This window comes from Psammomys obesus, unplaced genomic scaffold (assembly GCF_907164565.1).
Source record: "Psammomys obesus unplaced genomic scaffold, mPsaObe1.curated_primary_1811, whole genome shotgun sequence".
NCBI lineage: Eukaryota > Metazoa > Chordata > Mammalia > Rodentia > Muridae > Psammomys > Psammomys obesus.
Genome location: NW_026596131.1, coordinates 4,055,697 through 4,078,274, shown reverse-complemented (window position 1 = coordinate 4,078,274; position 22,578 = coordinate 4,055,697). Strand labels below are relative to the sequence as shown.

Genomic DNA, 22,578 nt, shown 5'->3' with positions numbered 1-22,578 from the left:
GTCCTCGGATGACATCTGATGACACGCTCAGCCTTGTGGTTGGTGAGGGCTGGGTGTCTGCGCATTCCAGAGGATTTGCCTAATGGTCACAAAGATATCAGCGCGCATACACAGAGGAAGGCAATGCATGGCTATTCAGAGGGCTAAAGGTGGCCCAAGATAATTTGGGTCTCTGATTTGTATCATTCCAAGCTCTCCACAGTCACTGAAATTCTAATCAGCTAATTGGAACTTTTCACTCGAGATGGCATCAGCAGGACCAGAAGAGGACACATTAACTTTTAGATGGAGGGTAACTTCATTGTCTGAGCACTCTCTTAGAAAAGTCTTGTAGTGACAATGCTGAGACTGCCACTTAATTCATGTGCTCATTCATTCATGCGTTCATTCATTTCTCTGCTTGTTTTTCATTTCTATGTACATTTCCCATATAAACGTATATACACAAAAATCATTAGAAATTTATTATAACTTGTTATTGTAATTTTAAATTCATGACTAAAATCTTTTTGATACCAGCTGCCTTTCAATCCCGGCTCTCGAAGAGGCAGAGGCAGGTGAATCTCTGAGTTTGAGGCCATCCTGGTCTGCAGAGTGAGTTTGAGGACAGCCAGGACTACACAGAGAAACCTTGTCTTGAAAACAAAAACAAAAAAGTAAAAAACAAAGCAAAATACAAACAAGCAAAAACCTTTAATACCAGGGATCATTTTTTCAGAAGCTCCAGAGACAACCAGAAAACAATAAATCACAAGAAAGTAGAGTATTTGAAACCTTTCTCATAGATTTAAATAAAACAGTTAGTGGCTGGGGTGATGTTGTATTCCAACAGGTGTTCCCTTCTGTGTGCTGTGCCTGTATTCTGCATGGTTAGGCTGGGCCACACACGTACTTTTGCTAATACCTAAGAGACATGCAGAGAAGGTGATTGTGCCCACCTTCCTCAGTAATGAAGATTTTTGCCTCCCGGTCTTCCCATCCTTCCTTTTACCCATCCATCTGTCCAACTATCGAACCATCTAATTATCCATCCACCCATCCATATATCTATCCATTCATCCAAACATCTTCAAGGAGTGGCTAACCCATATGAGTAAAAGTTATCTCATTGAATTACTAGCCCCAAATACCGTATGCCCTTCCCTCATGAGTGAAAAAGGCTTTCAGAGTAGGAAATAAATCTGTCTGTGAAGTTCACACTTCTAATCTCAATTGTTGGAGGACTTCAGGTCGGGAAGTTGTTGGGCAGGAAGGCAGAAATCACTGCGGTTCAGAATCTCCCGAACTGTTGCATTATGGGAGCCAGCTCTGCTTGCAAAAAGAGTAGCAGAGTGGAGTCTGTCCTCACTGTCTTTCCTTCCTCTGGCCAAACGAACTATTCCAAATTGGCCTAGGATTCTGGCAGACATCATGAGTTCCAAATGACTGTAGGACTGGGGAAGCCACAAAGCCAAGTGTACAGACAAAAGCATTAGGGGCTTTTAGCCATGAGTGCAATCACTGGCTGTCTCTAAGTAGGCCTGTTGATTTTTTTTTTCCTTTTTTGTCCCTGGTAGGAAGTGACAGTTGGATGCCTGGCACTTACACATGGCCTATTTTCCCCGTGGGAAGTTGTAAAAAAATATCCATTAGGGCTGGTTTGTATATGCAACAGAAGGGCATAATATACCCCTAAAATGAATATCATTATCCCCATCCGTGAAGTGAAAACCCATGAGAGACGGCAGGGCCCTGCAAATTCCTCAGAGCCTCAGCTCTTGGCAAAGCTCAAATGTGTTGAAACCCATCACTTCCCTCTCCTCTCCACTTAGTGTCTCAAGGCAAAAACCTCATTAGCAGACATTTGGAGAGGTTTATTATCGTCTCTTCTAAGCCTCTGAGAGGGTGAGAGTGAGAAAAGAAACTGGAGGAATAACACAGCCTGCGGAAGGTCTAGAAGACAGTTTTCCGAACTCTCTTGATTGAATATTATGCTACTATTTGCAACTCAGTGGCCATAAAGGAATCAGAGATATCACAGACCCATGAGCGCTTGTTCTGTGAACAGTGGACCATTAGGTATAGCCAGACTTTCAGCTACTTTATTGGGTTCTTTTATCTACCACTACCCTTTACCACCCTTCCAATCCCCTAACACTAGGTAGGAGATAAAGAAGGTGAGAGGGGAAAGGGGGGCACGGATATCATTAGACTACTTCTTGCTGATTAGGGACATGGAGTTCCTTGAGGCAGGTTTAGCTTTGCCAACAGGATATCCAATTTCTTGTACTTGTCTCTTTGCATAAGACCGCTTGACAAAACAAAACAACCAGCAGCCAGCAGCCAGCAATGTGGCACCCCTCTCAGGGCCCTCAAGAGTCTCCATAACTCCAAATGTCACACACTTGCAGAAACAATCTGAAGCTGGCAAAACCATGCCCCTGCCAGAGCATGAGGCAAATCATAGTCTGCTACTGTGAACAATCTGAAACAGCCCCAAATCACATATCTGGGATTAAAACAAAAAGATATTCCCATAACATTTCTGTGTTTTAAAAGAAACCAAAATCCTCACTATAATTAGGCTTTCAATAAACAGCTGTTCCCTGGTGTTTTGTGTCATTCTGACACAATTAAAGGATAATACCATGATGGATAAAATCCACACAGCTGCCCTGCCACTCTAGGTGCCTGGGTTTGGGTTTGGGTTTGGGTTTGGGTTTGGGTTTGGGTTTGGGTTTGGGTTTGGGTTTGGGTTTGGGTTTAGGTTTGGGTTTGGGTTTTTCTTTGCTTGTTTGTTTTGTTTTGGAGTTTTTTGTTTTTGTTTGGGGGGGGTGGTTTGTTTTGTTTTTTGAGATTATGAAAACTCAGCCTCCCTTTTATTTGTCACAAAGCTCCATTTAAAAAGAGGAAGTGGGGTTGTCTTTGGCTGCTTCATCTCCAATCAGGCACAGAAGAGAGGAGAGCAAGGAAGAGCCTGTAACGGGAAAACTATAACTCTCTATAAGTGCCTGATAGCTTTGTGTTGGGCCTTGATTGGCCAAAGCTATGTTTTGTGACAACTGAAGCTGTGAGGGAATCTGGAAAGTATATCTCGTCAGCTGGACCTGTTGCCATTCCAACAAATATTCATAACAGGAAAAAACAAGAGGTCAGAGAACTGGAAATCTTTGCTAAAGGCGGGTTACAGTGATGTGATTGGATGTTTGTTTTTCAAATCATGTTTGTGTGTGTGTGTGTGTGTGTGTGTGTCTGTGTGTCTGTGTGTCTGTGTGTCTGTGCACCTGGAGGCCAGTGATCAACTTTGAGAGTCTTCTTCTATTGCTCCCATCTTTTTCTTTTTTTTTTAGACAAGGTTCTTTACTGAGCCCTAAGCTCAACAGTGATTTTGGCTGAACTGGCTGGCCAGCAAGCCCCAGGCATGCTCCTGTCTCCATCCCCCAGTGGAGGAGGTTGCAGAAGTACACCAGCATGCCTCCTAATAAGTGGGGCTGGGGATCAGAACTTAGGTCCTCATGCTTGTGCAGAAAGCACCTTACCTCTGAGGCCCCTCCCCAGCTCCAAGTGGAGTGGTTTTAAGAAGTCAAAGTAAGGACATCTTCAGTGATCCTGCTGTTCAGATGGCTCGCTGTCAGAGGGCCTCGTGAAATGTATGCATACTGCTGTCCCCAGGGACCTGCAATTTCTGCCCCTGCCTTTTCTTAATTATTTGGTGCATGTTTTGTGAGAGGGAGTAGATCTATCTTTCAGCTAACAAAATAGCCTTGAGGCTTGGAACACATTTTATCATGGAACATCTGAAAATAACTCAGCTCTGAAGTACCACGATGAAGCTGACCTCTGGCAAGAGAGTAAAAATAAGGCTTTATCCGTCATCAGCGTGAGTTTAAGCCATTCTTTCAATGACTAAGCTTGCGCGTCCCCTGCATCTGCTCCCATCAACATTACCCACAAAGAGCCTGTCTGTGGAGGAGCTGACCATTCTGGAAGGAAGACATGCCTTGACCTTCACATTGACACCAGAAGAGAGGGGCTTATGCTGGGTTCATTGAGCTGTCCCAGCCAGTCATATCTTGGAAGTTCAGGGATCTAAGAGAATGGCTGGGTGTTTGCTTATTAAATGGCATGTTCTTGGGAACAGTGTAAGGTCTGGAATTCCAGTGTGTCGTCTTTGAGTATATCCCTTAGAAACTAATCAACAACACAATTTTAACCACTGAAGCATTTTAAAATATAATTCTTTCTTCTCTAGGGACCCGCAAACTGTACTTAATCTCTGTACTTAGATACATTCTTTGCTCCAAATTTACAATTGCAAAGCCTATTGCTGTCAATTAAACCCGATCATCTAGATTACTTTAAATTCGCTAGGGGGATTATTTCCTCCACAGAAGCAAAGGTCTAGCTGAGCGTGGTGGTTCAAGCCAGTAATTACAGTAGTCTAGATGATGAGGCAGGAGGATTGCTGTGAGATTCAAGCTAGCTTACATTATAGACTTAGGAGCTCCCATGTCAGCCTGAGCTGAGCTATAGAGTGAGAGAGATCCAGTCTCAAAGAGGGGGTGGGGGGAGAAAAGGAAAAAATTTGAAACAAACAAAAACACTCTTATCACATCTTCACTAAAACTAGGTTTCCTTACAAGCGTTTGCGTATATGTGTGTGTGTGTGTGTGTGTGTGTGTGTGTGTGTGTGTGTGTGCACGCGCGCATCTATTGGAGAGAGTGAAGCAGAACACTGTTAACAATACTGGGGTTGGTTGACACAGCAGGGTGCACTTTGAAGACAGCTAAGCTCTAGCTGCCCTGGCCTTCTCCTTGAAAATGTCATAGAACTGGCAGGGAATGGCAGGGAAGGGCCAGAGCTTCTGCTGCCTGGAGGTACAGAGGGGTCCCAAGATGTCAGCAGGACCGTCTCCCCAGAAGCCCCCTGGGTGGGAGTGCCACAGTAGCCCGAGATCCTCAGAGGTGTCTGCTGTGTTGGACTTTAGCAGGGCTTTGCGGCAGGGAAAGGTCTGGGGGGACACCTCAGGTAATGAGGTCCTTGCTGGGCAAGGCTCTGAGGTCAGAGCTCCAGCCCCCATGTAAAAGCCTGGTGTGGTGGCACAGGCCTGCACTTCCAGTACTGATGGGGGGGAGCCCTTGGCCAGTCAGTCCAGCCAATCAGTGAGGTTCAGCCTCACTGAAGAAACCCTGCTTCAAAAATATAAAAATATAAGGCTGAAAATGACTGAGGAAGAACCCTAACATTGACCTCTGGCCTACACCTCACATCTGCACACACACACACACACACACACACACACACACGAAGTAGAATAAGCACCACGACATTACAGCTGCACCCCCCCCAGATGCTCAGGAATTCAGGGTGGCATGCAAGTTAATCACCCGCAGACAATGGCCATCTCCAGCTGTAATCTGGGAAATATGATCAACAAAGACAGAGGCACGCCGATTACAGATAGATTTACCACCAAAAAGTTCAACACAGCACAGAACAGATGGAGGCCCCAGAAGATGGCTCACTCCATTTAATCTGTGCTCAAGAACGTAATGACATTATTACTAAGAACCTTCAAAGGAATTGTAACAAGATTTGACCTTCGATGTTTACCCTTCTTTAGAGTGCGCTATTCACTTATTTATTTATTTATTTATTTATTTATTTACGTTGTTGTTGTTGTTGTTGTTGTGGAAAAGCAACATCCCCTAAAACAGAAAGTATCAGAATAATACTCGATGGGGGCTAAGCCCAATAAACCGGAAAGACACTGCCCTTCCCCAGGAAGGGGCTGATGTGGATGGCCCACAGCATACTCAGCCTTTTCTGTGGGCTTACGAGAGGGCTCATTAAGACAGTCTCTCTTCCCTGTATTGTAGGGCTGGGAAAGCCTCACCACACCTAATTCTTTAATAAGAAGACAGTGAAGTGCTCTCTCTCTGCACTAGAAAATAGATGCTGTCCCTTGTCAGATAAAAGGTCTAGGATTTTCCTAAATGGCTAGCAATATAATTACTTGATTAGCCCATCCTTTGAAGCTTGCCCAAATAAATTCTGTCAGATTTGGCTGGACTGAGTAATCAGTGGAAAGGGCAGGGTCGGGGTAGAACATGGAGTGACATGTGCTAGGTAGTGGGTGTGAAAAGAAGTTGACAGGGATAGAGAAGGAAAATTAAAACGCACCTTATACCTCGGTGTATTAGTCAGGGTTCTCTAGAGTAACAGAACTTGCAGAATTCACGAGTGTGTGTGTGTGTGTGTGTGTGTGTGTGTGTGTGTGTGTGTGTGTGTGTAAAGGGGATTTATGAGAATAACTTACAGACGGTATTCTAGCTAATCCAACAATGGCTGTGGACAGAAAGTCCAAGAATTCAGTAGTTGGTCAGTCCATGAGGCTGGATGTCTCAGCTGGAGTTCAGTAAGTCCTGGAATACCAAGAGTCGGCTCTAATGCCAGTGAAGGAATGAATGTGCTAGCAAAGCGAGGGCGAGCAGGCAAAGAGCACAAGCTTCCTTCTTCTATGTCCTTAGATAGACTTCCTGCAGAAGGTAGAGCCCAGATTAGAGGTGTGTCTTCCCACCTCAAAGGTCTCAAGCAGAAATGGATTCACCTGCTTCGAACCAAGAAGAAAAATCTCCTCCAGGCGCACCCTCCATTTCTGGACTGTAACTCATTCCAGATGCAGTCAAGTTGACAGCCGAGAATAAATATCACATCGGGGTGTAAACGGGGGTGGGAGTGGGGGCTTAGCATAAACGGCAGGTTCAGAAGGGACACCCAACCACAGCCATCCAGCGCAGAGTCAGAGGTCCGGCTCTACCACCACAGTGTGTGGGCAGAGGAGGGCAAATATCACCACTGTGAACAAACAAGCTTCTTGGGGGAGAGAGTTTTAGATGGCAACTTCCAGTCCAGGGGCCAGCAGCCCCCTGTGTCTATTTAAATTTGCTTAAATTAAACATAAAGAAAAAGCTTAAATTTCAGCTCCCCGTAGAAGTTACTACATGTCTTTCGTATAATCATTTATCTTCTTTGAGAAGTCTGGACATGCATACATGAAAATTGACCCTATCCATTCCTAATTTTCCTCTTGTAGCTCCCCAGCATTCCCCTCACAACTTCATCACCTCATCATCATATTTTTTTTTAAATAACCCACTAAGTCCACTGAGTGCTTCACACGTGTGCATCCACTAGAACAGCAATTCTCAACCCCTTCCAGGGGTCACATAGCCCTTTCACAGGGGTCACTTAAGATCATAGGAAAACATGGATCTCTACATTACAATCCCTAACAGTAGCAAAGTTATAGCATGGCAAAATTATACAAAGTAGCGACAAAAATAATCATAAGAAGGAACCATCTGAGGAACTGTTTTAGAGGGTTGCAGCATTTGGAAGGTTGAGAACCACTGCGCTAGAGCATGGGCAGGCTACCAGTGGCCACGCTGCCCAAGAAAGATGGTTCTCCTTCCCCTGGCAGCCATCAACTGCCTGTGGCTCCTCATAGGTGATAGGACCTGGACAGCGCTGCCCCCACTGCCCCCCTCTATTTCAGATTTTGGCTGGCTTGACCTCTTCTAGCCACACTTGCTGTGAGTTCATGAATGCTGTGCAATGACCACGTCAAATGCAGAAGACAGCTTTTCATAGCCCTCCTCCCCATCTCTTGCTTTAACGTTCTTCCCGACTCCTCCTCTGTGATGTTCCCTGAGCCTTGCTTATGTGTGGGGCTAGGGTGCGGGTGGTAGAGATGTCCCGTTTAGGAGTGAGCACTAAGTCTTTCCTTGTCAGGACTTTGGCTAGCTCTGCACCCCTGCACCCAGAGCTGCTTCAGACAGAAGGAAGCTTCTCTGACCAAGGTTGTGAACAGGCTACGTTCACAGGTATAAACACAAATATTTAAAAGGCGATTTGGCAAAACGTCTATTTAGCAAAATAACAATAGCATGTTCCCCCCTGTGGTGTATGACCTCCCCAGCCATGGGCTTTTGACCAGGATTATCGTACCAGCCATGAAATTCCCTCCTGTGGAGAAGACCTCAACTTAAATGAGAAAATGCTTAGCTGCTCTGTAACGGTCCTGCCGCTATTTCGCTACTGTAGTCATTTTGTTCGGCAGATTGGTGCTGTAGCAGGAGGGCCTAGCACTGGGCAGCATTAATATTGTTACATTGTTGTTCTTACAGTAATATCGTAACAGTGCACTGTCCCGCACTGGGAAAGCTAGCTAGGAGGAGGGAATAGCTCAGCATCAGTTTCTCTATGTCTCACAACCGACGTGTAGAAGTCAGCACATTTCAAGGACTCAGGGGCCACAGGTAGCTAGTGGTAACTGAATGGGGACAGCAGTGCAAATTTAAAAAAAATAAAATAATTCTGTTGTTGGAGAAGTTCTATTATCGCTAAGCCCAATCATCAACTTTCCTAATAAGTGAACCCTTGATCTGCTATAGACCGTGAAGAAGTCTCCCATGTTGTCACAGACTACTTCCTACCTAACCTCTAGATGAACAAAACGTGCCTGCGCACATCTACCGGATAGTTTCTCTGTGGCATTGCACTGGTTTAACTGACAGACGCTGTGAGTTTAGCTGGAAATGACAGAAAAAAAAAAAAAAACTTTTGCAGAAAGAGCAGGCTGTCTGAATTCCGTGTATCTTGGAGGCTGAAGAAAATCTCAGCAAGACTTAACCTCTAACACAGGTCATCCATCAGCAGAGCCATGACAGCAAGGCTTCTTCTCCATTCCGGAGGTGACAGACTTGTAAACGGTTTGGCTTGCATCCCTAGATGTCATTCTATTCCCCTCTAGTGGAGTTAAAGGGTATCTGCCATTCTGCTCCAACTTGGACACATTTGTAAGAATAGGAGTGGGACTCTAGGGACAGTTAAAAACGCCATTGTCCTTATTTCTGTGTGGTGACATCTTGGCACTGAGGGGATCAACTCTTCTGTTCTGTGTCCATTTGTATTACATGTCGGGAAAGCTAGGGTGTGTACACTGGGCGTCTCTATCTTGATGTCGGCATGAGTGATATACTGCCTAACGTGTTCCATGTGTCTGGCTCAGAGCTGGCCTCATCAACTGACTCAAAGGCTCAGTGGATGAGCAGACTGCAGTAAGCCAGGTATAAAAGCCATGTGAAAGCCAGGCGAGTGTGGTGACCTGCCTGTGATCCCAGCATTTGGAAAGTGAACAGAGCATCCTCCCAGGGCAAGCTGGTTGACTAGACGAGTCAACTCTGTGAGCTCTAGATTCCATAAGAGACCTGCCTCAGTAAGTGAAGCAGAGAGTCACCGAGGGAGACACCTGAGGTCAACCTCTGACCTCCACATGCATACACATGCATGCAAAAAGGGGGCGTGGTCTAAAATTCTGACCTTATCGTGTAGTAGCTACGCATCCTGGTTGAATTAATTTTCCTAGCCTCTCTTCCTTTGTCTTTAAGACAGATATGCTCCTTCTTTGACCCTGCATGAGGACGAGGACAAGAAAAAAGGAAATAATGGAGCCCTTCAGACATGAGGCTGGGCGCAGAACTTACCCAGTCTCATTTCCCATATGCCCCTCTGACGGCATTGTGTTAGAAGTGGGGGTAGACAAGTGAATTGTCCACCTGCTTCCAAACACTGGGCCTACAGAGGTGGCCGTGAGGACCCGAGCTGCCTTTCAGAGGCTGGTCAGCTGCCATACGATTTTTATTATGTTTCCATCTTCTCTTTGACTGTGGAATTCTTCTAAGGTTAAGCTGGTTAGCAGGGGAAAGACGGGAGTTTTAGACTAGCAACTGTTACAGTGTTTCCATCTCCCCAAATGAAAGGAACATTATCCTCAAAGGCATATATGCTAGTGCATTGGAAGCCACGCCCCTCTCCTCCACTTTGTTCCACACCCCAAGCCAGCGCCTTCCTCTGCAGAGGGGAAAAGGAAGCGCAACAGTCTGCCACAGGTGGATAGGAGTGTGTTCACAGGGCTGTTTTCCTAAGTACTTGCTCGACTTTTTTGGGGGGGAGTGGGGGAGAATGAATTCTAAATTTGTACAGTTTTTTTGTGCACCCCCTGGAAAGCTAAACTTTGCATTTTATAATAGATGAACGAATAGTGCCGGTGGGTTCAGATGTGGGATTGGAGCATCTCAACAAGGACCGCTATTTTTGTCACTGTTTTAGATTGAGTTCTGGAGACGTCTCCTAGGAAGCATTTAAAGTCACAGTTGGGGGAAAGTGCATTAGTGTTGCCTCCTATTGTTTAAGAAAAGGGAAGAAGGAGGGAGGCAGGCCAGCCTCCCTTCAATGCCAAAGTGTGCCCCTCAGCCCCTGGCACGCAGCCACCAAATGCAGAAATGCTTAGACATCAGTGAGGAAAGAAAGCTGAAAGTTCGATACAGAACAGGCCAAGCATGAGGACCACGAACCTCTGCTTGGGACAGTGCTTTACACGGGGGAGGGTCAAGGTGGAAGGGCTTTACCTAATTACATCTGTAAAAGCCGATCAGTGTGATACCAAGTACCCAAGTGACTCAGAGCTGTGTAGCCCTGGCTGACCTAGAACTTACCGTGTAGACCAAGTTGGCCTGGAACTCACAAAGATCTACCTACCTCTGTCTCCTAAGTACGAGGATTAAAGGCATGTGCCATCATGCCTGTCCAGGATGTTGTGTTTTTATGGCTTGGGACAACCATAGGCAACTTGTTGAGGGTTCACTATCCAAAAAGAAAAAAAAAAAAAATAGAACCTTTGCTGTTTCTCAATCCCTGCTTTTCAAAAAGGAATAATGAAATGTTCCACTCAACCCAAACATACAATAAATTCGCCAGGGAGGTTGAAGCTGGAAGAGAATAGGTTTACAGTCTTTCTACAGAGTGAACTCAAGGCCACATAGGCAACTTGGTGAGACCCTGTCTTAAAATGATGTCACACGCCTGTGATCCCAGCACTCAGAAGGCAGAGGCCAGGGGACTACTAAATGTTCAATGCCAGCCTGGGCTACATAACCGGCTCCAGGTTGTTCAGGGCTAGATTCAAGACCTGCCTTGAAAATAAAAAAATAAAATAAAAGTTAGGGTGAGATTAAAAAAAAAGAGAGAGAGAGAGAGAGAGTGCCAGCAATGTAACAAATCTCCTCTGGAAAGGTCGAGAACTTGCTACACATGAAGAGGAGAGGAGAGAGGTCTGCTAACAGTATGAGCTAAGCGGTTCGGGAAGCCTGCCCTGGAAATCCAGGAGCTAACCTGTCCTTTGAGCTCACACAGGAGAGCTTTAACTTTCAAGCTCCCTCACAGGGCTCCACACCACCCAGTTCCAACGGAGCAGCCGGGTCAAAAGCAGAGCCTCTTATCATGACAAACGGGTTGCTCTTGGATTTAATATTTTATATATTTGTCCATTTGACCCAAGATTTCCAATCCTGGCTTTTCTCCCAAGATCTTCCGGGGCTCTTGTCCCATGTCTGATTGTAAATCCTCTTGGTCTTGATGCAGAAAAATTTGGAAATAACCTAAATGTGTGGAGATCAGGGGTTGACTGAATCAGAGGTAGTACATCTGTACATGAAATGTCGAACAGTTAGATGGGACACTGCTTTATAGTGATCTGTAAACTACTTATTTGAACACTTCGGTTAAGACAATCCTAAACCAGTCTACTAAATATGATTCCTAAAAAAAAAAAACAAAAAAAAAAAAAAAAAACAAAAAAAAAAAACTCCACTTTCCTGCTTCTGTCTCTCAATCTTTGTTAAATTAAACATACCAAAATGTTAATTTATAGTCCTTCCAATTCAGCTATGCCTTTGTCAAATCCAGCAAAATGATATCTAGTGTTTTGCAATGAACATAATTTACCTATGTAAATGAGCGCGTGAGTAAATAATTAACATTATTTTTTAAGAATAATATTTTACCGTGAACTATATATTTTTAAAAAATAAGGTCAAAGCCAGAAAGATCAGATACTACCAAGAAGTGATGTCTCTCATGGCTGGAAGGGAGGTTACCACTGGGAAAATAAACAGGGACTAATCGATCATTTTCACGGGCAGCCAGACATCTCAAAGGGCGGAACCTTGCCCATTTGGGCTTTGCAAGCCGAAAAGACAGGGTTACACCTTCTGACTCCTCTGTATTTACCAAAGCGGCTGCTGGGGAACCTCCCAGCACTGTTCACAAGGCATGAGAGCAGCCTTGGTGCATGTAATTCTTACTTCACATGTGTGACAAGAAAAATAAACATAGAAATCTCAGGAGCATTATCTTGCTAATACAAAATAGTATGCTTCAAAACTTGTCCCTGAACATCACTGTGTCGGTGACAGGGCTTCTCACACAATGGCCTGAGTCTTCCTTCTATAGATCGGCAGAGATGGTGATAAGTGCGCTTGCATTCATCTCTGAGTTACTCTCAAATAGTCTTGTAAACTTGGCCATAAATGTTTTAAGACACAGGTTCACAGGGAGTTGGCAGAGTCTCCGTAACAAGGTTACTTCCTCTACTCCTATCACGTTTTATTTTCAAGCTATAACATTTGAGCCAAACACGTCTCTAATTAGCGTGGACATTGTTTGGCGCTTTAATAATGCTATTAAACTTTAATGGTGAATAGATCAACGGTCATCATGAGGTAGGGGTAGGGAACTCATAACAGGAAGAGGAAACCCTTAGGAACTGGCAATGGGCAGCCCTGTACCATAAGAATATGATGAAGCCTCGTGGAACTAGGCTCAGAATAAGTGGTCCATGTAAAGTCTGTCGAATTACACCAACATCTGCTTCTGGTTTTGACCATAGCGCTAGAGAAAATGCAGTGGGGTGAGGGGCTGTCCCTGTGATGCTCTACATCAGTGGTTCTCAAGCTGTGGGTCCCAACCCCTTTGGGGGTCAAATGACCTTTTCACAGGGTTGTGCTTCAGATATCCTGCATATCAGATACGTACATTACAATTCATAACAGTAGTAAAAGCTTACAGTTATGAAGCAGCAACAAAAATAATTTTATGGTTGGGGATCACCACAACATGAAGAACTATATTAAAGGGTTGCAGCATGGGGAAGGTTAAGAACCATTGCTCTCCATGGTTTTTATAACTTATAAATCCAAGGCTATTTCCAAATTGAAAAAAAAAATTAATGACATGTTAACATGATGCGTTCCTGATAAAAATTACTACTCTTGGTTATTATAAATCAGTAAAACAGTAAACATAGTTAACTAAATGGGAAAAGAATTATGATTTATCAATATTTTTACTTGGAGGACTCAATATGGAAATATGAGGGAAAAAACATTCTCTAAATAAAAATCTCCCACGAACTACTAGTATTATAGTGTTGGGAAATAAAGCTGTCTGTGCACAAGATTGGATTCCTCCCCACTTTCTTCCCTCACCTGTAAGAGACCGGTGGATCCTGAGTCCTGCTGTGTGACATTTACCTACTCTCAGGAAGCAGAGCACGCGCACACACACACACACACACACACACACACACACACACACACACACCTACAAAGAGTCAGAATTTTCCCAACGTGAAACTGCTACCTGCACTGTTCTCTTGAGTTCCTTTTCCTCTGCCCTGATGGTTCGGCCCACACAGCAGTGGGTCCTTCACCCCTTGGTCCCCTGAGATGAGCAGTAGGCACTTCCACCCTGGTGTTTGAGTGAGGATTGAATGCCGTGGTAAGCCAGTGAGATGCGGACGTGGGTTGCTATTGCTGTGCCCACTCGTGATAGCTGAAGGATAGATGGTTTCTCTCAGCGTCACTACCTTAGGGCTGGTTCCAGGTGGACTTCAGCCTGCAAGCTGAACCTCGAAGCCCATTCTGTTGTGCACTTCCAACCAGTAGAGAGTGGAAGGGGAGTCCAAACCTGCTGAGGTTCTTTGATGTAGTGATGTTATTCAAAATCTTTGCTGCCCGTTCTTGGGGAAGAACTTTCACATGCTCCATGTTGTTGACTCCCAGCTTTGCTGTGTGTCTTACCTGGGCTAGTGAAATTTGCAGAGAAATTATGGCACCGTTTGTAGGTGAGGGATCAAAGAATCTTAGAGTAGTATTGCTGTTTCTCTTTATCTTCTGCTGGAAGATTTGGGTCTACCCCTGGTAGAGGCCATTGTATCAGGAAGATCACAAAGGGAGGAGAAATGACCGTTGTTTGGCTACTGAAACTTAGGAGTGGTTCACTTATGCAGCATAACGCACTCGTCCTCAATGAGACAGGAACCCCCCCTGGGGTCTTCCACACTTGGCACGCATCACTGACACATAGTAGGTACACAGCAAATAATTTTCAAGTAAAGTGAAGAAGCCTAGCTAGAAAATATGCTTATTTTCAAATGAATACTGCATAGGCTTTCTTGTGTAGATATTTCCACATTTAAAACATATTTTAATGTTGGAATTCCATGAATGAGCAATGATTCTTTGGTAATTTGGCATTTATAATTGGTAGGACATTGACATGCATACATACAGCAATGTCTGAAAATGGTGTGTACAGGTACTATACAAAACAGGAAGAAGTAAGCCATATATACCTTTAAAAATATTTTCATGTCAAAAATTTTGTGTGCACATGCTTGAGGGTATCTGCAAGGCCAAAAGAGATGTCAGATCCCTCTGGGAACTAGAGTTAGGGGTGACTGTGAAATTCCTGACATGGGTGCTGGGAAGTGAACACAGATCGTCTGGGAGACCAGCAAGTGCTCTTAACCTCTGAGCCATCTCTCCAACCCCATATCATAGCTTAAAGATATAGATTATGCTTCCAAATGTTTTCACAGTTACCTCACAGTTATAAGTACCTTCTTGGTAGCTTGCTCAAGAAACTCTGCAGGCAGATGTGATAACCGCCTCAGTTTCTCTAACATGCAAATGGCATCCCATGAACCAGATGAAATGTAACCAAATGCATGCAGCAGGACGTGACCATCATTTTGGACGCAAGGAAAATGTATGAACTGTCTTTTCTCCTACGTCTTCTCAGATAATGTTCAAATTACCCTTTCCCTTTCATCTCTAAACCTGTCTGTCCCCACACTTCCTGGAGGCATTTCATGTACAAATCTATCTAGAGAAAAGCTACGCCATTGTTCCGTGGAGGAAGGGCCATGCTTGTTTTCTGGTTCTGACATAAATGTCCTTCTAGCCCATGTTTGACTCTGTGACTTGCTCTTTTTGTCAGCCGGTAGTTTCTGGTGCTCAGTCAATGCTGTTTTAGAAAGAGCTAGCTAATTTGCTCTACTTGTTACATTGTATTCAATACGATAAGTGTATTGCAGTTTATTTGGTAGTTGCTTTGCTGGGGGAAAATTTTATGGATTTACAGACTTAGTGGACTTGGGTCTAATGACTGCATCTTGCTCACCTGGGCAAAAAAAAAAAAAAAAAATCTTAAGAATCCTACTAATGAAGCTTGGTTTGATAAATTAGCCCAGCTCTAAAGATGACTAGTATTGGGGCTAGGGAGACGCATCCGTGGTTAAGGGTTCTTGCTACCCTTGAAGAGGACCTAGGTTCAATTCCCATCAGTTCCCAGCACCCACATGGTGGTTCACAACCATCAGTAACTCCAGTCCTGGGAAATCCAACGCCTCTTCTGATGTCCACAGGCACCAGGCATGCACAGGTGACATACATACATGCAGGCAAAATACCCATAAACGTAAAAATAAATCTAAAAAGATTTTTTAAATGTATCTTAAAGAAGAGGACTGCTATTCATCAGAATAAAATGTGGCCACTATACAGGAGCAACATGAATTCCTGCAACGAGGAACGGGAGTTCTTTCATAGACAACATCCACAGCAAGACCAGCCTGGCCAAAGAAAAAGTTGTGTTTTTGTTTAGTTTAGTTTAGTTTTGGTTTTGGTTTTGTTTTATGCACAGCAAAGTCTCATGTGATCTTAAAGTCCCAGGGTGATACTAAATTTGCTATGTAGCTGAGCTTGATCTTGAACCTCTGATCCTCCTGGAGTGCTGGGATCACATCCAGTTTTATGTGATGCTCAGCGTGGAACCCAAGGCTTTATGCCTACGAGGCAAGACCTTTAACCCTGAGCTACAGCCCTAGTGAGCACTGTGCTTTCTAAAGCTCCAGTGGAGAGAGAGCCAGATCCACACAGCCTCTGAGAAAGCATACTAGGCGGATCCCTTCTTATAGCCGAGACACGATGTAGTAATTGCAGTAATAGCCATGTTACATAAAATCATCCCGGCTTTGGTAATACCTGCAGTTTTTCTCAACAAAACAAAATTTTTAATACTTTTTTCTCTTTCTTCCTTCCTTCCTTTCTTCTTTCTTTCTTTCTTTCTTTCTTTCTTTCCTTCCTTCCTTCCTTTCTTCTTTCTTTCGTTCTTTCTTTCTTTCTTTCTTTCTTGTCTCATGGAATTAAAAAAGAAAAAAGAATTCTGCTTCCTAAGAAATTTAAGATCACAGTAATGATGCCAGCTTTACCCTTGGAGCAGTGCATTCGGTGTTGCTTATGTAGTCAGCATGTGGGTGACATTTAGACCCAAGCCCAGCTTCCAAGTATGATTCATGAGAACACGTCAGATGGTAAGAGCAGGGAATTTTCCTTGGTATTTAGAGGAAGCAGCTTGAAGGAACCGAACAAGGAAGTCACGCCCCAGAGCTCCTTGGGATTAAAAACAGCCTTGCCCAGGAACTCAGAGAGCCTGACCCTGAGGCCTTCAAGGACAAGCATTGGGTCCTCTGAGAAACCTCCAGGGCATATGGGAGGAATTCGGATATGGGTAGAAAATGAAGGATGGGATCTCACACACAAAAACACACAGATGTGCACACACACACACACACACACACACACACAGACGCACACACAGACGCACACACACACACACATGCACACACCAGCCAAAGCTTGCCTTCCTTGCTCATCAGATGAAAAGGCTATGTGAAGAGTCTGTTTCCATAGAACCATCCTCATCTTCATCCTTACAGCTGCCTGCCTCCTGTAGCTCAGGAGCATCCATCCCTGCAGAAGCTTAACTCTGCCCATGGCTGGATATCTGTCCATCCTTGAAGACAAAGATTGGGATTGCATCCTCACCTGGAACACACTGCCTTCAGTAAAGACATAGAGTCCAGCAAAGAAGAAACTAGGAAGCCCAAAGCTCCATCAGCTTCAAAATCTGTGCTGTACAGATCTAAGGGCTTGTGTTTTTACCAATTTGAGGAGTTGATGATGATGACAATAAGAACAATGATAACAATGGCAATGATGGTGGAAGAGGAGGGAGTCCTGGAAACGCCTTGACAGGAACGTTGAGAAGGCTTTCCAGGGAAAGCTGGCTGAGTTACTATATTTTAGAACTAAGAAATAAGACACGGCTAGCAGATGCTTTCAATAGAACTTGCATTCTTCCCCCCATTGGTTGTTTTTTTGGAAAGAAATCCGGATTTAGATTTGTGAGTGAGATTTCATTTGTGCCTATGAGAAGCCGTGTACTCAAAGCCTCTGTTTTCGCCAGAGCCACATGGACAGCAGAAGCTTCTGAGTCAAGCACTTGCGTGGTCTGCCATGATGTAACATCAGACCTGCGATGCAGGACAGCAGGTTTTATGATCCCCTCAAGCAGAGGCTATCTCAACAGGTCAAAAGTAACCTTTGCATGAGTTTCACTAAAAGGGGAAGACTACTGATCTGGTGAAGGTTCACTCTAAAACAGACCCCTCTTCGTGTGCTACAGCTAGGCTTACCCCGTGTTACCCATGGCATAGTTCTCCCTAGAACCTCCCAGCAGAGCACGATAGAAGCACTTTGCTGTTCCGATGTAGTCTTTCATGTGTATTTGCTATGTGTTTGATGAAGGTGCACCATGCAAGAGACAAATGATGCTAGAGGTGAGCTGGGCAGATTTTTGGACTCAGCTTTGCAATCCTACAGAAACCTCCTCCAATTCTCTTACTGTCTCACCTTGCTCCCCAGGGAGCTCAGAGATAAAGTTCAGATTTAGAACTTAATAGTCAGTCTTGGCCCTATCCCAGTTGCTAATTTAGCAATGTCAGTTCAGAGCTCTCTTTCTTTTGCATGAGACTGTGTGTGTGTGTGTGTCCTCTGAAAGGAAACAGTGGCCTTTCTTACTATCCCTGCATCAGCTGTAACAGGTAGAATTCTGGTGGCTATGGCAGGTGGAAGCCATCACGGGCAAAGGGATAGGTGACATACATTGGGTGTTGCCACCAGGTGAAGGTGCCCAGGCTTATGGGTGTGACAGAGTCCCAAAGCAGCACCCAAGGACCTGCAACACTTAGACATGAGCACACTCCAGCTTCGGCTCCCTCTGTGGCTGGTGCCTCTCCACCCGGAAGACTCACTGCCTCTTCATTAATCTCCCCATGACCCAGGCTGGCTGCATACCTGGTTGAACCCTCGGTCAGCCGGAAACTCAAAGTGACTTTGTTCCGAAGAACTGGTCACAGAGGATGAGACACTGTGTGTGTTTCCTTTACTTAGAGAGGAACTTGCTGCTCCTACTTTGGAGCAGATCTCTGGCATCACCCTCCTCATCCCCTTCAGATGAGATCCAGTGGTAGGGCTCCCAGGGACGGGCAGCAGATGTCCCTCTGCTGCTGTTCCACTCAAGATCCTGCTATTTGCACAGCAAACAGGACTGCACTCCCCGCCCAGCGCACAGTATGTTTAACCCACGTGCTGTACAATGAAAGTCCTCTTGTTGTAGTTACGCACAGGGAATCTAGAGACCCCAGGATGCCTGCGAGTCAGCTGGTGACGGGGTGACAGCAGTGTCCCCACTCTGCGGAACGTGCTGTGGTTACATAAGATGTTCTCCCTGGGGAAAGCTGGGTGAAGAGCACACAGGAACAGGCTGTTCTCGTTTTGCAAATTCTTGTGAGTCTTAAATGATTTCAAAATAAGGAGGGTTATGTTGATGTTTTTCTGTTCCTGAATATCAAGACAGAATTGAAGAGACCATCTACTACCGTTGTTTCCAACATGAATTTTAGTAGCGGCCTCGTCTCCCTCCTTTGCTCTCTTCCTTCTCCACCCTCAGCAGTTCGGGGCACCTCCTGACAAGCTCTCAATTAAAATGCTATTCTCACCACCCCCCTCCCCATGGTCCAGGATACAGATGAGGAAACAGAGGCCCAGAGACGGTAAATGCATCACTTGTCAGTGGCTGTAGAAATTCAGAGAGCCTGGGAGAGTTTCTGCCCCAGTGGCTTTCTGTAAGGCGTGGTGAGTCCCATTTAGGTAACAAGGTAGTTTCTCTTGTCAGACCTAGTGGAATTCATTACAGTGGATGAGTTCCCACGTGCCTGCCTCCCCCTTCTTCTCTGCAGGCAATAGCATCGTCTTGACCTTTAATTCGGGACCATGCAATGGGATAATCCGGGCCACCAAGCAGTTTCAAATTCACCACATGGTGATTGCCCAGGAACTTCCTGGGAGGGCAAGACACAGAGTGCAGGAAATAGGACTGAAGAAAGGCTCCCTGCTTGGCCTCCATTCTGACCACCAGGGAAGGCTGGAACCCCCGGCTCTCCCGTTGCTTCCGTTGCAGCCCATGCCACTGAAGTATCTTAGAGAAACCTTGGACTCCGTGAGGGCTAATACAACAACACCTTCTTCTGTCCGTTCAGCCCTTGTCAGGTCGCAAACCTTTTGCATATGCTCACTTGCTGCTGGAGTTCGCATGTGTACAGACAGGCGTCATAATCCATAAACGGGATCCAGGGCCGCACACGTCCTTTGGGCAGTGAAGGACTCTGGGACTTGGTGGGTCTCCAGACACATACACAAGAAGTGGCTTCCCCTCTTTCTCCATCTCCCAGCAGTTAGAGCCCGGAGGTGACATAGGGGTGCCGGCTGAGTAAGAGTTAGTTTTCCTGAAAAGGAGGCCCATTGCCCCTGTGCCGAGTCAATGGAGATCTGTATGACAGTCAGGCTGGCAGCACGGCCACCCCAGGGCTGGCTGCTCCGTGCATCCTCCGGAGAGGCTCGAGTGAGCTGCCACTCTCGATTTGCTGTCAGTTGTTGATGCCACATTCCTGCAGGGATCCTGGCTGCTTCTTTTCCCCCAGCATTTTCTTCGCCCTCCGCATTGGAGGACACAACCTTCACTGTCAACACGGCTCCGGCTAATTGGTGCTGATGCTGACCTGATCTCTCAGCGTTCTGCCCTGCCTCTCAGACATCTGAGAAACTGATCAGCTGCTCTACTGTTGGAGGCTGCTCTTCTCTCCATCTTTTATTATTATTATTTATTATAATTTATTCAATTTGTACCTGCCTGTGCCCCCCTCCCTCATCTCCTCCCAATCCCACCCTCCCTCCTTCTTCTCCCTCTATGCCCCTCTGCTAGTCCACTGATAGGGGAGGTCCTCCTCCCCTTCTATCTGACCAAATTCATGCTACTGAAAAGTATCAAAATCCAGCCAGAGACTCCAGAATCCAGACTCACTGTAGCATGCTGTATATAACGTCTGTTTCTCTCTGTGTGAGCTGAAGAACAGGAACTGGTTGCACCCTCGAAGTCTGTCTGGTCTGCTAGTGAGAGCAATGAGCCTACAGCTATGCTTGGGGGCAGGGCTACCCCAGTGGGTTTCTTTTCATGTAATCACTGACATTTCCCCCAGACAAGTGCACAGAATCTTTGGAGAAAGTACACAATCGAGAGGTCCTATCAGTCTCAGGGTTTATTTGATTGCACAGCCCCTCAGGATTCTGGAAGACAAGAGCTTTCCCAGAGTTCCCAGATCCCAGGTCACCCAGTTCAGCTTCATAAGAATACCAGATTCTATATTTCTTCTGTGTCACCGCCTTGCCAAGTGTTTAGGGAGCAGGGGACATGGGACAGGGACCAGAATAGTTTGAAACACTGAGCATTCCCCCTCCCAGACTTTGAGGATGGAAGGCTTCAAGTGAAAACTTTCATAGAAACTTTGTCATTGTCTGTGTACAAATTATATACCTCAAAGGCAGGGGAACACAAGTATAAAAATGTGATATGGTCAAAACACACACACACACACACACACACACACTGGGTACACAACTCCTCTGACTCTAGTACAGTATGGTACTAGCCAAACTAATGCAATGAACGTAGGGTGTGAGCTTGGCTTAACCAAAAACATAGCCCTTTCACACGTGAAATGATGCTGTTCTTCTCCCTCCAGGACCCCAGGAGCAAGCACAAGTTCAAGATCCACACTTATGGAAGCCCTACCTTCTGTGACCACTGTGGGTCCCTGCTCTATGGACTTATCCACCAAGGGATGAAATGTGACAGTAAGTTTTCTTTCTCAGTAGATGGCCAGGCTCTGCAGCTCCTAAGTTTGCTTGGTGCCAGGGTTTCAGAAACTTCTCAACAGCAGCTCATCAACAAAGAACTGGTTCAGATAAAGGCAAGGATTAAAAAAATGATGAACTTCTCTCTTCTCCAGGTTCTAGTTTATCACAACTACCTACTTGTCTAATTATGGACACCAAAAGTAATTTGGTTCTATAAATGAGGTTAGTGGGTACTGTCAGTGTGTGTGTGTGTGTGTGTGTGTGTGTGTGTGTGTGTGTGTATGTGTGTGTGACTTAAAAAATCTTCAATCCCTGTAAAATGCAGGTTAGTCAAACCCCACAGAAGACACCCCACCTCCGGGTTCCACATTTGGTTGGCTTCAAAATAAGCTAAGCAACCACAATCATTATCTTCCTGTGTCTCTAATTAGTGGGTGGACTGTGGAAAAATCCAGCAGGCTTCTCCTTAAAACTGAAGCCAAAGTAAGCATCAAAACCACGGTAGCGTCTTGAGCTCCCTCGCCCTGCCCATTGCTGAACGGATGAGATCTAGAGCAGTCTAATTATACATGACCTCACAGAGGTCTGCTGACATGGAGGACAGGAGGCCGTTTCCATCCTCCTCCTCAGTCATATATACATCCTTATCCAATACCAAAGGAAAGGGGGAAAAGAATAGCCTCAGAAATGTTCTGGTTTGTTAATTCTCAAGTGACAAAGTTACCTGTGCTAGTTGCTTAGGTAAAAATGTATACTTTTAGGGCATGAAGAGGCAGCTACTAAGCCTGTGTTTTTAATAAACGTTAGCCCAACACCAGCATGTCCTCATTTATTCCCACGGACTAGATTGACCACAGAGCTTTGTGTCCTGCATGGAATAATCACAGCATCATGTATAAGTTAGGGTTTCTGAACAGTAGAGCTGTGGAAAGTCTCCCAGAGCCCAGAATTTGTTCAGCTTACCTAGCTGTGCAGGCTTAATGGCCTTACCATCCATGTCAGTGGCTCCTGTGCTTCAAGAAACCCTCAGATTCCAAACACATCATCTGCCGTGTTCCCGAAAGTGCTAATGCTAAGCACATTTGTAAATGTATTTTTGGCTATTTTAAAACTTGGAGCAGGGCTGGAGAAATCGTCCTGCGGGTGAAGATGCTTACTGCTGAGAAACTGCCATTGATCGCTGGAATCCACACATTGGAATGAAAGAGTAGATTCATACAGATTTGCCCTTTGACCTCCACATGTGTGCTATGGCCAGGGCAGGTGTGTGGTGTGTGTGTGTGTGTGTGTGTGTGTGTGTGTGTGTGTGTGTGTGTG

At 45.2% G+C, this 22,578-nt stretch overlaps 1 protein-coding gene across 1 annotated transcript in view; it reads left to right on the top strand.

Moving 5' to 3' along the window:
* The window catches only part of Prkca (protein kinase C alpha), a 383,669-nt gene that overhangs the window by 243,612 nt on the left and 117,479 nt on the right, over window positions 1-22,578 (top strand). The window contains exon 4 of the mRNA XM_055592063.1: window positions 21,147-21,258. Coding sequence (XP_055448038.1) covers window positions 21,147-21,258 — 112 coding nt within the window. The remainder of the gene's footprint in view (window positions 1-21,146; window positions 21,259-22,578) is intronic.